This window comes from Parambassis ranga, chromosome 15, assembly GCF_900634625.1.
Source record: "Parambassis ranga chromosome 15, fParRan2.1, whole genome shotgun sequence".
Classification (NCBI taxonomy): domain Eukaryota; kingdom Metazoa; phylum Chordata; class Actinopteri; family Ambassidae; genus Parambassis; species Parambassis ranga.
Genome location: NC_041035.1, coordinates 13,894,976 through 13,911,403, shown reverse-complemented (window position 1 = coordinate 13,911,403; position 16,428 = coordinate 13,894,976). Strand labels below are relative to the sequence as shown.

At 44.6% G+C, this 16,428-nt stretch overlaps 1 protein-coding gene across 3 annotated transcripts; it reads right to left on the bottom strand.

Annotated features, from left to right (window-relative positions):
* Positions 1–474: 474 nt before the first annotated feature.
* Positions 475–15,855, bottom strand: slf2 (SMC5/6 complex localization factor 2). 3 transcript variants are annotated; one of them, XM_028423779.1, is made up of 21 exons: positions 15,678–15,855; positions 7,734–7,768; positions 6,623–7,233; positions 6,389–6,535; positions 5,957–6,002; positions 4,175–5,526; positions 3,984–4,066; positions 3,780–3,893; positions 3,524–3,691; positions 3,198–3,300; positions 3,017–3,104; positions 2,790–2,931; positions 2,610–2,697; positions 2,349–2,525; positions 2,085–2,179; positions 1,908–1,995; positions 1,689–1,811; positions 1,523–1,600; positions 1,305–1,391; positions 1,021–1,089; positions 475–932 (listed from the first exon to the last, which is right to left on the bottom strand). In XM_028423779.1, exons 1-21 carry the CDS (start codon positions 15,710–15,712, stop codon positions 855–857), a joined length of 3,807 nt encoding a protein of 1,268 aa, XP_028279580.1. In that variant the 5' UTR covers positions 15,713–15,855; the 3' UTR covers positions 475–854. The 3 variants fall into 3 exon arrangements, with proteins under 3 accessions (XP_028279580.1, XP_028279582.1, XP_028279581.1); XM_028423781.1 differs by having other exon boundaries at positions 3,984–4,063; XM_028423780.1 differs by having other exon boundaries at positions 4,175–5,523.
* Between the last annotated feature and the right edge of the window lie 573 nt (positions 15,856–16,428).

Here is a 16,428-nt window from a genome sequence, read left to right as displayed (position 1 = left end):
TGTATGCTATAAAAAATGTAAAGTATGATGAACTGAAAATAATGACTACCCTCAAACGTCTTATCTATTCCAACCATGCTTGCCTTGTTCTTTTAACATCGATAAAAGCCTAAAAACCCCTAACATTCTGTGTTGTATTTGTTATTGTTTTGAGAAAAATCCCTGATTGTTTTCAAAGTTTAATTATTTTGAAGTGTATATTGTGGGTTTCTGTAAAACAGTCCATAAAAATACACTTTTATAAAATGTGAACAGGCTATATAGATAATATAGATGATTTCATGACTTACCAAAGCATCCAGACAACCCATGCATTAAAAACATGTCAGTTCAAATAATTTGGAATTTTGCAGTGTAATAACTGAAATCACACATGTTCTTATTTTCTAATGGCAGACCATCAATGTGAGAGTACCTGAGAGCAACAATTTGAAATGAAAACTACATGTTGAGATTAGTTTTGAAGACAGGAAGTGACTTTAACTTGGAATGTTTATTTTCTGTATTTTATAACATCTGTAAAAAATAAAATTAAAAAAATTTTAATTATTAAAAAATTTTCCCAAAAAGGAAACTTAACGTGCACAAGTGAAATTTTGACAACAGCACAACCAAAATATTTTTCTGCATTACTAAGTCAATTTAACAGGCTTTTTACTCCTGCAGACAGTGTTCAGATGATACAACAGGAAAAAGACTGGAATATACAATGAATGAAAACTGGACACATGTAGCTGCTTCAGCTCAGACTCTTATTTAACATTAACGTGGATGAACAAACATGAAAGGCTAAAACAACAACTCACTAGATGCAACTGCGAAATAGTGAAACCATAACCAAAATTAGCCAATGCTCATGACAAAGTCACTGATGCAGTCTCTTCGCTGCTTATCAGGGTGTCCATAGGCTGCCAGTAATCACACAGCTTACCCTACAGGAGGGGAACACAGAAGCAAATGAGGGTTAGACTGATCGAGAGACAAAGTAAAAGAGGTGTTCATATCATAAAGTGCTTATACATTGAGGGGTTTGGTCCTCTGAAGGAGCATCCGCCACTTTGTGTAGATCCTGGCCACAAAGTCCTTTACCTGGAGAGAAACAACAAAGGCACAGGTTGTCAAATAATAACACAAGAAAGTGTTAATGCTGTACTCCTATGAAATACTTGTTTTAACTCCATATTCAAAAGCCTTTGGAGTCCAAGCTTTAACAAGAGTGCACAGTGTGTTTTGTGGAAAATATTTCAACATTCATGTAGAACCTCCTTATTAAACCCACAGGTTCTTTTTAAACTCATGCTCACCTTAGTCCGGTACAGACATTTTTCACTCTCCCTGATGTCACACTTTACATGTGCTTCCAGCTTATTTGACAGCAAAAGCAGCTGCTTCTGTGAGCGAGGGAAAAAAAAAAAAGATTAAACTGAAATTTGATTTCAACATTTGCCATCTGTATAAAACAGTTCGATTTAACCGCCCATCCAACAGTAGAGACTGGAAAGTATAGGGGGGAAAAGCTTACCTTTTGATTAGCTGGGAAAAACTGAAAATTGGTTGCTTCGTTAAGCAAAGTCAGAAGGCTGTAGCACATGTAGTAGGACTGAAACACAACAGAAATTTGCATAAGAAAATCAAGTTAAATCCACTCAAATTCAAATGAAATCTCAAGGTCTCAGTTCTGTGCTTACCTGTTGATCCAGAATGGCTGCGTCCTCTTCTTTTTCTTTTTCAGTTTTGCTGGAGGAGCTCAGCATGCCTCGGAGAATAGATGAGGGTCGCATACGGGAAATGTATGGCCTTAGTTCAGAGAGCTGAGTCAAAGACATTAATTACATTTCATTAATAATTGCCTTAAGAAATCCACATATCACGTTTTGTCTAGGTTTGTTTACATTTACATCCTGTACCTGAAACTCTGTTTGTGTAGGTCTGTAAGTGCAGCTTCCATCCAACAGTCGGTTGATCATGGACAGGCTCAGATGTCTGCGCAGTTGTCTTTCCAAACAAATGGCAAAAAAGACTTAATTCCATTTTGGTATATATAGATAGTGGAGTGAAATTAAAATATCAAAACACAGACTCACTTGCCACGTGTGTTGATGGGCATGAGCTGAACCAGCAGGCACATGTTGTGGTGATCATCTGTCAAATTTGTCAGGGCCAGGCAGATTCTAGGTAGCTAAAGACATTTCAAAAATGACACACAATTATCTAGATATATACCTTTACAAGAGGAAAGATGACAACACTTCTCACACTGCTGACAGTGTCTTTAATGGTAACATACTCGATGTGTATTGCTATACTGGTGCATTGTCAGCAATTAAAAAAGGTGTACATGCACTGACCACAGAGTCCCAGTCCCGAAAGTTGTTGACTATTTTACAGAGAATAGGGTACAGATCCTTGCTGTTCTGTAGGGTGAGCCTCATGTCCAGGCCGAGCCTGCTGACCACTGTGTCCAGCAACAGCAGCTCCTCATCGCTGTATGCACGAGGGCACAGGGACATACAGTAAGACAGGTACTGCAAACAAGAACCAAAAGGAAGAATAAATACATTAATCATGAGACCAAACTGTTAAAAAACATTATTTCCCTCCTGTCATACCTTCAATATGTTGCTGCAGTTGTGCTCTGGGAAGGGTACTGAAACTGTGTTGCTGGAGGGACTCTCACTTTTGATGTAGACATGGTCCCTACACAAAACACACGAAATAATTTTCTGCTTGTGTTTTTGTATAATAGGCAACAAAATGGAATGAGTGAGTCATATCACAATGCTACTTACAGCAAGTCTCCTTCTGTGAATGGGGGCTGCAGGTCCTCAAAGGGAAAGAGCGTGACAAAAGGAACTCCCATATTCATCAGGACCAGTGTCACATCAGCTAAACTGGGCACCCATACTTTAAAATGCTGGCTTCCCTTTTCCACTGAGGAACCAGGAAAAAACTGTCATCCACCTTGTCAGCACTAACAAAAACCTATAGGGATGTGTGTGTGTGGGTGGGCACTGACCTATGTGATAAGCAGCAGAGCAGGCGATGTCACACAGGGCCTGGAGTATCTTTTCAGATACTATTCTCTCAATGTGGACGGACATCATCTGACAAGACAAACAAATAATTGCTGCCAAGGCTCATCTATGTGGCTAAAAGAACTGTGGCTAACATGCTGCATGCATGTGAGCTGGGCCTACCTTGAAAAGGAAACGGGTAACCGGAGTTGGACAGGGCAAGCTGTTGTAAGCTTCCTGGAACAATCCGATATACAAATGCAGTTTCAGTTGAGCTGGACTGGACCTAATACAAAGCAGAGAATATATGTGGACAGAGAAAAAAAATCAAAGCAATTCATTATTTAGCAGACTAAAAACAGTAGCCACAAAGCAAAGGAAACACGTGTCAGAGCTGCTATAGACTGATGAGCCAGTCAGATGTGAGAGCTTTGTGTAAATTTCAAAGGCATTGTGGATACATTAAAAAGAACCCAATGCTCATGTATATACACACACACAGAGCTCACCAAAGAAGTGTCTTCTGCGCTGTGCCCTGTGGATTAACCAGGCATTTCCTGAGAGCCAATGTCTTCTGGTCAAAGATCTGGCCAAACCTGTCCAGATTGAACACTACTTCTCCTGGAGGGACCTCTCTAATTGCACTTGACATCAATGAGTAGCGCTGCAGGAATTCCCTGGAAAACATATTACAACAAAACGCTAACTGCAGTTCACCACTGCCTTCCATAAAAGGATGTGCCAGCACGCCTGTATGTTCCTTACTGTTGTTCAGTTGAGATCTCCTCCTCCTGGTTCTGCTGTGTCTCCTCATACTCCGATATCCTCAGCAGGTCCTCCTTACATGCAGTCAGTAGCTGTGCCACAGTATCTTCAGCTCTGATGGATACACAAATGCAAGTTATTTCACTCCAATGTGCAGAGTAGTTGTGAATAATTGGGTAAAGAATTGTAATTTTCTCAAAGTACTTTTTATCTGCGCTTATATCCTTGAGTATCTGGTCAAGATTGTTCTTGTAGATGCCTGACTTTGAGGTAGACGCCAATGGCTGCTGTGGGAAAAATCAATTGGAGACATTTAAGATACAAACTCGGTCACAGGTGAGATTTTTTGCATTGTTCACCTTATGTACAAAATAAACATGTCACATGGAGCTCACAGATTTTGGTCGGCTGCTGCGATGACCAGGTGTACTTGGCTCTGAGAAGGCTCCCTTCTCTGGCGTTTCTGGTGGCTTGAGAACACATTCCATCATCTCCTGCAAGGAAATGAGCTCGTCCGCCTCACTGCCATTTGAGCTATGGGTTAGATCCATGTCAATTCCAAAGCTCAAATCCAGGTCTAGCTCCACATCTATGGGATCCTCTTCATTCACCTGTTTTATACTTTTTTCCTTGGTCTGCCTCTCCAGTGGCAGAGAGAGAGAATGACTGGCTGTGGGAGGTTTTCCAGAAGCAGCAGTACTACTGGTTGAGAGGAGAGGTTTGTCAGCGAGCTCCTTGTCTTTAGGACGGGATGTCAAGGTTTTATGTTGCACATGCTTGACTGTCACACTTGGTGGGATGCTTTGTGGGTTATGTTCAGATGAAGACACTGTTTGACAAGAGCCAGTTACTGAAGAGTTTTTGGCTTTGTGACATGAGGATCCAGTAGGTGTGATAGTAGAGTCTGTGGGAGCGCTAGGTACACTTTTAACTGAGCTGGCCAATCCGCCAGCTTCTCTATTTATCATGGGCTTAGTTTTATTATTGCCAGTACTGATCACATAAGTTATGGGATCAGGAGTGAAAAGCATGTCTATATCATCTGGTATTACAGCAGGTTTTCGGAGACCAGAAGTTGTATTTCGCTCTACAGGACGACAACCCAGAGAACCTGAATTTGGTTTTGAAGTTGATTTAGAAGCGCTACTGTCTAATTTTCTGCTCACCTCTGTGTGATCACCACGCCTCTGGGTCTTAACAGCTGAAACAGACGTACTACCAGCAGCATGGCCAACGTTGCAGTTATTTATACCTGTATGAGGTAAGCTTCTTCTATCCTTCTGAGGAATCTCAGAGGTCAACAAAGTGCTTGATTTATCCCTTTTACTGCCTTCTTCAGTCCCTTTTCTCTTTTTTTCTTCATTTGGTTTTAACATTTTTAACTTCACCACATTGCTTTCACTTAAGTTTATCAAGGCTTGCTTTACTCCCATTAATGGCAGTCCTCCAGAACTGTCTTTAGATAACGGTGATACGTGGCATGACTTGGTGGGGGCTGTGGATGATGGCTCAGAGCAGGTTGACTGTCCACACAGGTGCCCAGTAATTTTGGGTGACAGTTCCAAGTCTGAAGACTCATGTGATGAACGTTGAGGGAAGGATGATGTTACTGCTAAGTTTCCAGCAGTGGGTTCTGTTGCTTGTGTTTTGCCAGAGTTTGTACCATGACGACACAGTTTCTTAGCATTCTCATCAAAGGGCGCAGATTCCCTAGGCCTCTTCTGAGATGAAGAATTTAAATCCACTGGTGGAGACAGAAAAAAAAACAAAATCCATCAATGGCAACCAAGATCGAGCTACAGATAGAATTAGCTGGAGACTAAAAACTGAAAGAATTGACAAATTTTTAACTATGTGCTATTCATTCAATCAATCGGCTGTGACAACCAGCTTCACCAGATGAAGAATTATCTGCACACATTGCAGTCCACTGACAGCATAAGCCCTGATCAGACAGAACACAAATTCAGTTGCTTTTCAAGTGATCCGCGGACAGAGAAAAAAAAACAAATATATATATATATATATATATATATTTTTTTTTTTTTTTTACTCCAGGCAATATATATATATATATATATATATATATATATATATATATATATATATATATATATATATATATATATATATACACACACACATTACATTTTGTAACTGTAGTAAATTATAATTACCAGGAATGTGTTTTTCTCTTGGAGGTGTTCGCTCATGCTGTTGACTCTACAAAAAAAAAGAGAAAGATTAGTTTATCTCCCATTATGGCTTTTTCTACAGTAATGCATCATATATTATTAAAGACAAGGCTTCATCTGAGTCAATTCAATAAATAAGTAAAGAAGCAGCAAATCTTTATATTATACACTTCAAGGTTTATGACAGACCATCAAACTGTAATCAGTTTCAGACCTCTTAGTGGTCTTTAAGCCCACTTTGTCACCTGCTTTTTGTCTCTCATCTACAGGTCAGAGCAGCAAACTCCACACAGAAAGGCCCCAGTCAGAAGCGAACCAGGAACCCTCTTGCTGTGAGGCGACCGTGCTAACCTCTGCATAACCGTGCCACAGACCCCAAACACAGATATTTTATTAAAGATACAGCACGCTTACCTGCTGAGGGATTACAACACGGTGTGTGCTTGATGAACCACCAACTTCCTGAGAAGACTTGGTTTTTAGTGCTGGATTCATTAAGCCGATGGGAAGCCTGTGCAGCTGGACAGTGGTTACACAATTGCTTCCATCAATGGGCTGAGTCTGACAGAAAAAATGTGAGACATACCCATTCAGCATTACATGGCTGCTACAGTAGGAGTTGTACTTTTTCAATAAAAGAGAAAATACCTTATGTGATGCTTGTCTGTGTGCCGTCTCATTTTTGCTTCCTGAGTTTACTGGAGTAACTCTGGATACAGCTTTTTGATCTGTATTGATGGGGAAGCGTGGGGCGTGGTCGCTTAAAACTACACTGGGAGTTGAGGGCTGTAGCTTATTAGCTGAAGTGTTACTGTAAGTTGGGCTAAGTGGAGAAAATGTCGATGAGCTGAAAGTTCCTGGCCTTGGTTGGCCAGATTGCTGTGGAGGACCAGGTCTGTCCCTAACTGTGGGCTGGGGCTTAAATATTGAGGACCCTATGTTCCCTACGCTTGAATAAAACCCTGGAGACTGAAAAAAGTGCTGTCTGCTGTTTGAAATAGGATGGGTCCTACTCACTAAAGGACTTATATTAGTTTGGCTGCCAGGAACAAGTCCTGGTAAATGGAGAGGTACTGGGACATGAGTACGGTGCTGAGGTGAATCAGATCGCTCATTGTAGTGCAGGTCAGATGTTTGAAGTGGCAGCATTCTCCTGGATGCTGGGTGAGAAAGCAGATTAGGGACTTGGGAGGGTTTCATTGGAGTTTCCTGGTGAAAGGATGGGAAATGTGGCAGGGATTGCTGCTGGAGATCCTTCACTAAAAACACAGAAGAAACAGAATACATGCATTATGGTCTCCTGAAGGGATTGTTACATCATATTTACAGATATGTGAGGGAGAGTTCCAACAAGGTCTCGGTGACTATGTAGCTTTGTTGTAGCCATGTAGCCTGCTGGGAGCCTTGTGGTGAGTGTGAGTTTTAACCCCATTGACTGTCTTCCCAGTTTAGAATAGGTGAGTGCCCAGCTGGTCTACTAGCAGTCCTTCCATCGGACATTCTTTTGTTATTTTGCCTTTCTTATTTTCCGGGGAACGTAACAATCCTAACTTATAAGCTCCTACATTTCAGTGTGGCAGCACAATTCTCTGGTTATTGTTAAGCATGTTATAGGTTTAGTAAGGTAATCCACCCATCTTTAACAAACATGCAAACAAAAATCCCACTGCAAACTCCACCACAGAGAGAACAAATATACAGAAAAGAAAACAAACATACCGTGACATTGTAAACACTACGATCTGGCACTTTCACTGACCTTTGCTCCCTGGGGGGAAGTGGTATCCATTAATTCTGCAAGAGGGCCAGAAAATAGAAACTGATCATGTGGACCACCAAAATAGGTTTGATCACTGACAACGCTCATGTAAGATGAATGTGTATTTATTTTTCCAAATAAGTCGAAAACCAACCCAGCAACGTGCATTGTGTTCCCGCGGCACCCAATAACAAACACGGACACTGGCTATGCAATTCCTGCGTGGCTAATGGCCGCCAAACGATACAATATGTACCACTCATATGGCATTTATACCGATGTGTCAGCACTGGCTGTTTTAGTGTTATGTGCTGCTCGTTGCTCCATTCCACAGTTTTGGGGATGTTTTGGTGCCATTTAATGCCCGTTTTGGACTTCATCAGTTTGCTCTAGCGCATTGTATCACTCAGTGTACGTAGCAATCATATATACTGTTGCTGTTGTAGGCAACATGTTGATGAAGATTCTCAGTCATCCAGGTCATCATACGTAGAGAAGATTGAAGCAAGGCGTCTGGACTTGTAGCGTTTTCTTGAAGACGTTTCGCTGCTCATCCAAGCAGCTTCATCAGTTCTAACTGTTTGGTGGGGAAACATGATTTATATGTGGTTACAGACCTATGCCCCTCCATGGACCGCCACCTTACTGTGGTGGAGGGGTTTGAGTGCCCAGATGATCCTAGGAGCTATGTTGTCGGGGGCTTAATGCCCCCAGCAGGGTCTCCCAAGGCAAACAGGTCCTGGGTGATGGGCCAGACTAAGAGCGGTCCAAAAACCCCCTTATGAGGCAAATAAAATCGACCGTGACGTCGCCCGGTATGGCGCAGCCGGGGCCCCACCCTGGAGCCAGGCCCGGGGTTGGGGCTCGAATGCAAGCGCCTGGTGGCCGGGCCTTTCCCCACGGGGCCCGGCCGGGCTTAGCCCGAAGGAGCGACGTGGGGCCGACCTACCATGGGCCCACCACCGGTGGGAGGAACCGTAAGGGGCCGGTGCAGAGTGGATTGGGTGGCAGTCGAAGGCGGGGGCCTCGGCGACCTGATCACCGGACACAGAAACTGGCTCTGGGGACATGGAATGTCACCTCGCTGGGGGGGGAAGGAGCCTGAGCTTGTGCGGGAGGCCGAGCGGTACCGACTAGATATAGTCGGGCTCGCCTCCACGCACAGCTTGGGTTCTGGAACTCAACTCCTTGAGAGGGGTTGGACTCTCTTCTATTCTGGAGTTGCCCATGGTGAGAGGCGGCGGGCTGGTGTGGGCTTGCTTATAGCCCCACAGCTTAGCTGCCATGTGTTGGAGTTTTCCCCAGTATGTGAGAGGGTCGCCTCCCTGCGCCTCCGGGTTGGGGAGAGGTCTCTCACTGTGGTTTCGGCGTATGCGCCGAACAGCAGTGTAGAGTACTTGACCTTCTTACAGTCTCTGGGAGGGGTGCTGGATGGCGCCCCAACCGGGGACTCTGTCATCTTGCTGGGAGACTTCAACGCCCACGTGGGCAGTGACAGTAACACCTGGAGAGGCGTGATTGGGAGGAACGGCCTCCCCGATCTGAACCCGAGTGGTGTTTTGTTATTGGACTTCTGTGCTGGGCATGGTTTGTCCATAACGAACACCATGTTCGAGCACAAGGTTGTCCATCGGTGCACCTGGCACCAGGACACCCTAGGCCGGAGGTCAATGATCGATTTTGTAATCGTGTCAGCTGACCTTCGACCTTGTGTTTTGGACACTCGGGTGAAGAGAGGGGCTGAGCTGTCAACTGATCACTACCTGGTGGTGAGTTGGATCCGTTGGCGGGGGAAGAGGCTGGACGGGCCCGGCAGGCCCAAACGTACTGTGCGGGTCTGCTGGGAGCGTTTGGCCGAACCCTCCGCTAGGGAGATCTTCAACTCCCACCTCCGGGAGAGCTTCACCCAGATTCCGAGGGAGGCGGGAGACATTGAGTCGGAGTGGACTATGTTTTCCACCTCCATTGTCGATGCAGCTGTCCGAAGCTGCGGCCGCAAGGCCTCTGGTGCCTGTCGTGGCGGCAATCCCCGGACCCGGTGGTGGACACCGGAGGTCAGGGATGCCGTCAAGCTGAAGAAGGAGTCCTATCGGGCCTGGTTGGCTTGTGGGACTCCTGAAGCAGCTGATAGGTATCGGCAAAAGTAGTCAAAAAGCTCCCCGGCGGCAAGGCACCGGGGGTGGATGAGATTCGCCCTGGGTACCTTAAGTCTCTGGATGTTGTGGGGCTGTCTTGGTTGACACGCCTCTGGAACATCGCGTGGCAATCAGGGGCGGGGCAGTGCCGCTGGACTGGCAGACCGGGGTGGTGGTCCCTCTTTTTAAAAAGGGGGACCGGAGGGTGTGCTCCAACTATAGGGGGATCACACTCCTCAGCCTCCCTGGGAAAGTCTACACCAGGGTACTGGAGAGGAGAATTAGGCCTATAGTCGAACCTCGGATTAAGGAGGAGCAATGTGGTTTTCGTCCTGGCCGCGGAAGACTGGACCAGCTCTATACCCTCCGCAGGGTGCTGGAGGGTTCATAGGAGTTCGCCCAACCAGTCCACATGTGTTTTGTGGACTTGGAGAAGGCGTTCGACCGTGTCCCTCACGGCATCTTGTGGGAGGTGCTCTGGGAGTATGGGGTCCGTGGCCCTCTGCTGAGGGCCGTTAGGTCCCTGTATGGCCGGAGCAGGAGTTTGGTTCACATTGCCGGCAGTAAGTCAGACCTGTTCCTAGTGCATGTTGGACTCCGGCAGGGCTGCCCTTTGTCACCGGTTCTGTTCATAATTTTTATGGACAGAATTTCTAGGCGCAGCGAGGGACCGGAGGGGATCTGGTTCGGGAACCATAGGATTTCATCTCTGCTTTTTGCAGATGATGTTGTTCTGTTGGCTTCATCGAGCCGGGACCTCCAGTGTGCACTGGGACGGTTTGCAGCCGAGTGTGAAGCGGCTGGGATGAGAATCAGCACCTCCGAGTCTGAGGCCATGGTTCTCGACCGGAAAAAGGTAGTTTGTCCTCTCTGGGTCGGAGGAGAGTTCCTGCCCCAAGTGGAGGAGTTTGTGTATCTCGGGGTCTCGTTCACGAGTGAGGGGAAAATGGAGCGGGAGATTGACAGACGGATCGGTGCAGCTTCCGCAGTTATGCGGTCGCTGTACCGGTCTGTTGTGGTGAAGAAGGAGCTGAGCCGGAAGGCGAAGCTCTCGATTTACCGGTCAATCTACGTTCCTACCCTCACCTATGGTCATGAGCTTTGGGTAGTGACCGAAAGAATGAGATCGCGAATACAGGCGGCCGAAATGAGTTTCCTTCGAAGGGTGGCTGGGCGCTCCCTTAGAGATAGGGTGAGAAGCTCAGTCACCCGAGAGGAGCTCGGAGTAGAGCCGCTGCTCCTCCACATCGAGAGGAGCCAGCTGAGGTGGCTCGGGCATCTGGTTCGGATGCCTCCTGGACGCCTCCCTGGGGAGGTGTTCCGGGCATGTCCCACTGGGAGGAGGCCCCGGGGAAGACCCAGGACGCGGTGGAGAGACTATGTCTCTCGGCTGGCCTGGGAACGCCTCGGGATTCCCCCAGAGGAGCTGGAGGAAGTGTCTGGTGAGAGGGAAGTCTGGGTGTCCCTGCTTAGACTGCTGCCCCCGCGACCCGTCCCCGGATAAGCGGTAGAAGATGGATGGATGGATGGATACAGACCTATGTGGGTGGGTCTGGGTAAAAAACTTAAAAACAAAAGCACAAAAGCACAGTTACAACAAATGAAGCTGCTTGGATGAGCAGCGAAACATCTTCAAGAAAACTCTACAAGTCCAGACGCCTTGCTTCAATCTTCTCTATGTTGCTGTTGTAGTTATGTGCAGTAGGGATGCACCGATTGTGAAATTCTGGGCCGATACCGATACCGATGTTTAACATAACAACTTGGCCGATTCCGATGCCGATTCCGATGTTTTTTCTTTTTGTTATTTATTCCTTCTTTTGTGCACAGAAACATACAAGTCTTTCAACTCTTCATCATACTATCCTTGAATGAGCACAAATTTAGACAAATTTATGAAACAACCTTTAATGTCACTTTTTAATTGACATTTAAGATTAAGATTAACCTTAATTCACATGTAAATTCTTTTCTTAAAAATTATTTTCAAAAACCCTCTTGGACTGCTACCTAATCATTGAATAAATTGTACTTGAATTGCCCAACAAAATGTGGTTTTAGCCTGATAAACAAAAACTTACTCAATAAGATTTTTTTATGGCCCAATAAAAATATTTTTGCAAAAAATAAAAACACATCAAGTGTAAATAAAAATACAAAAAAATAAGTGGGAAATAAAATAAATTATGTTCCTCATGCAATACAAAATACAAATATAAATAGGGCTACCTTTCACCTTGTGTGCTTCTCATATTAAAACATTACAGTGTTTCAGAACTCACAGGCTGGAACGTGGGGCATCTTTACAAAACAAAAAAAAAAACAGTCCCATACAGCGGACTTCCTTTTCTGAACATTAATGATACATAAGTCACCTGCTGTGTCTTTCGCCTACTTTTTAGTAAGATGCATGTTTTTCTTTACAAAGATACGCATCTCTGCCTTGTCGCAGCAAAGTCTATTTCTCTTTTCATCCAAGACATGAGACACAGAGCGGAATAACCGCTCACTTTCCGTGCTGGTGCATGGCGCACAAAGGTATTTGCGTGCCATTTGTGCCACTTCTGGAAAGCGCAGGTGGTTATTTCTCCAATAGCCGAGTGCAGTCTCGCTTCTGGGAATAGGGGTCTCTGCCAAGAAAATATCCAGTTGTTGGAATACAGAAGTACTTGGCCTCTCTGGTCCGTTTTCCTCCAGAATCTCTTCAAACATACCATGCAGGGATGCCCCTCCGTCGGCTCGTTGCCTCTTGAGCTGTGGGTGATATGCGCTCTCTCCATCGCGTGTGCCATCCTCGGCACCGGCAGCAGGCAACAGGTGCGCGTCAAGTATTGCTCGTGCGCGTTGTTTAACGTCCTCATCAAAGTAACGATCCTTGTATCTGGGATCCAATAAGGTAGCAATGCAGAACATGGGATCATTCTCGATTTGATCGAAGCGTTTATTTACAGCATCTAATAATGAGGCCTTTGTTGTTTTAACGCTGTCAGCCTGCTTACTCAGAAGACGTCTCAGGGCGGTCACAGAGGGGATAACATCGGCAGCTGATGCCTCTGATGAGCTAACTTCTCTTGTCAATTGTTCAAACGGGGAGAGGAGTGTTATAAAGTTTTCAATTAATTGCCACTGATGCGCACTGAGAGTGGCCGGGAGGTCGTAGTATATAAACATCGGCCACTGCCATCGGCAATTGTCATCTTTATTTGCCGATGGCAGTTAACGAGGCAAACATCGGCCGATACCGATGTTTAGCCGATGCATCGGTGCATCCCTAATGTGCAGCTTAGGGTTGGGCGATATTGGCAAAAAAATTAATCACGATTGGCATTTAGCCGATAACGATTAATTTGACGATTAATTGATGACAATTGCACGTACATGTTTTTGACTCTAAATCGCCACATTGTTCTAAAATGATACTGACAAATCATCAGTCAAGTTAACTACTTCATTTTAACAGGTTGAGCTGGCAAGTAGTGATTAGTCACCAACCAGCCATGTTTGAAATATGTATTGTAACAGATGCACAATGCACAAATTGCTTCAAAATAATAATGAAGCAAACATTTAAAGTAACCTTCTCCTTCAAATGTTCTTATCTTAAGGTCACAGAGGAGTGCATATCAACAATAAAATTAAACAGGACAAATAAGTTCAGAAAAAAGTCACATCAGTGATTATTTCAAGTTAACAAAATGTGTCTGTGCAAATTAACCTGTGACTGGAATATGTCAGACACTAGTGCGTGTTTTTACTCATACTGTAGAACAACAGCAGAAAAAAACATTACAAACAAACAGGACAATTCCACATTTAAATGTATGTGTGTGCAAATCAATCTGCCTTACGTTCTTCCGGCGCTTAGTTTGGTCGTAAGGAGCACAATGACTAAACGTACCGCGGATTCTCGGCTGAGTGGAATTCTTTCCAATATCTGCTGGAGGAGACTTCGCTGTTGTTATGTTTTGCTATGTTGCTGTGGAGTACGTAAACAAAAATCGGAAGGCAGTTTCTCCAGTTGGGAGTTTATTCTTTTGATAACAACAAACATCCAGTTACTATGGCAACAACCAACGCTCCACGCTTCACACCTAATGCATGGCGCGTATGCATGTCGCGTATGCATGTCTGGCGCTGTGGCCTCATCGCGCTTTCTTCAGCTTTCTTCGTACTCCGGCTTATGGTGACAGACGTTGAACCTCTGTTAGGAACGTGCTGCTCCGCATCTTTTAACTGAATACCACTGCCTTCTCCCATTATTGTTATTGCGGGCTCACATGTGCACGCTTGCGGGTGATGGTAAGAGTACGTCGCACACACAAATGCGTCATCATGACGAGGCACTAATTGCCATAATCGATAAGTGGCAAATATTAATCGGGGACAGTTTTTCTGACGATTAACTGCACGCGATAGATTTTGCACAAGCCTAGTGCAGCTCCTTGTCTTCATGCCGCTTACAGAGCTTACAGTGGCATGACAGCTTTTGGGGATGTTTTGGTGCCATTTAATGCCTGTTTTGGGATTTATCAGTTGGACAGTCTGCTCTAGCACCATGTGTCACTTATATATTATGTGCTGCTGAAATTGGTATGTATGGATCTTCCAGTGGTACATGCAGCTCTGTGGCTCATATGCCTGTTTTTAGCGGAATGCCACTGTCTGTAAGCGGAAGACAAGGAGCTGCACATAACTAAAACAGCAACATTATATATGATTGCTACCCACACAGTACGCAAATATTCCAGCAAATATTCCCCATCACCGTGACAACCAGACTAACAAAACGACAAACTACTCACTACTACTGTGCCGTCCTCGGTATATGTCTGCTTCTCTCGCTCCCTGCGCACGCACACACGTTGACCCTGAGCTTCCTGGTTTACACATACACTAGACACATCTCACAACACTACGTCCACCGAGTGATACAACGCGCTAGAACAGACTGTCACTAAAACAGCCAGCGCTGACACATCGGTACAAACGCCATACAGTGCTTAAGCAGACTGTCTAAGCAATAAAGTTCAAAACGTGCACTAAATGCCATCAAAACTTCCCCCAACAAAATGGCATGTTGCTTAAAAACAGAGGCATGTGAGCCACAGATCGCCACATGCCACCAAAACAGCCAGACATGGCACTGGCATGGCACTTTTAGATCGCCACATGCCACCAAAACAGCCAGGCATGGCACTTTGAGATCGGCACACAGCAAGCGAGGCATGCCAAACGCCACTTTGGAATCTCGCCCCTACTGTGCCAATCACCAATCACAGCGTGATACGCATATTTACGCGAGTCCAGCATGATAAAACTTAATGTTAAAGTTAACATGCTGTGTCGTCGCCCTAAATATCACTATTAGAAACGTACGGTAATACTAGTGAGCTCTGCAGCAGACGTGCTAGCAGTTATCGGAACAGCCCGCTAACGTTAGCAGAGAAACTGACTTTTTGTCAGCTACTCTTTACATAGTTTAAACAGCGTGGCACCGTGCTGGACTCACTTTTAAGACAAACAATAACATTAAGGTTACTTCTAATAAGTGCACTACAGTCTTACACTGGCCGCTAATTTATAAAGAAAAATGCCGACTTGAGCTAGCTGTTGTTTCAGGAAGTAATGTTTAGCTAGCTAGCTAACGCTACTGCAACCTACGAAAACAGTAACAAAGCCCGTAGGTTATCAAAGTGTGAACGCAAACAAAACGATTTTGAGACATCTTTTAGAAACTTACGTAAATCCTCTTGCTTTAGTTTTAAAATGTGGGTATAATTAAGGGTTCAAAGAATCCGTAGTGTCTTACCGAGGGGTCCCTTGATTTTCTGTAATTTTTCTCATGTTGACGTTTTGCGGGGTGACTACAGCTATATACTGCAGGAATCACGCGTGTATCTTATCGATGAGCTCCAGAGATGACTCCATTTGTAAACAACATACGTTTATTTCAAGAACGTCTGCTCCCGCCTGCGACTACATCTGACAACACTAAACAAACTGCATTATGGGACTTGAAGTCGTCTTCTTTTTAATGATTGGCGGTTGCAGTTGGCATACAACTCGCAAGGTACATTGGGAGTAGGAGTCCCAACATTTTTCCAGATTTCCGGTGATTGTGCTACCGCTGTTTTGTGTCATCCGTAGGGAGCCCAATTATAAAAACCCGTAACTCCATCATGTCTACGGTTATAGCAGACGAATTACTTTGTGAAATAGTACAGTTTGTAAACCGGAAATGGTCACAAATTGTCGTAGACTTTTATTTGTTTGCAACTCGTGTCGTTATGAATAAATGGAATAAAGTGTAGAAATGTATTGTGCTTGTCTTTACTTCCCTCTATTTAAATCAGTGCTGTAATTTAATAAGCATAATATTTCACAATATAAATGCAGTTAAAGGGCCCGTACACCCTGTAAAGTATTGATCCAGGCAAAAAAGATCACTGCCCATAAAGTGTGCTCCTACCTTCTATTTGTAAATGTAAATACAAGTAAAAGAAAATCGAATATATTATTTTATAGTTATGTTTTTAGAATGATCTACTGAAACAACCCAT

What these genes read in the sequence shown, in the direction of transcription:
- slf2 (XM_028423779.1), bottom strand. Translation starts at nt 15,712, where the DNA reads ATGAGAAAAATTACAGAAAATCAAGGGACCCCTCG. An exon ending in GCGCAGAAGACACTTCTTTG is followed by an intron (nt 3,301 to 3,523) that starts GTGAGCTCTGTG and finishes GCTTTGTATTAG; the next exon opens with GTCCAGTCCAGCTCAACTGA. An exon ending in ACTGCAGCAACATATTGAAG is followed by an intron (nt 2,526 to 2,609) that starts GTATGACAGGAG and finishes TCTTGTTTGCAG; the next exon opens with TACCTGTCTTACTGTATGTC.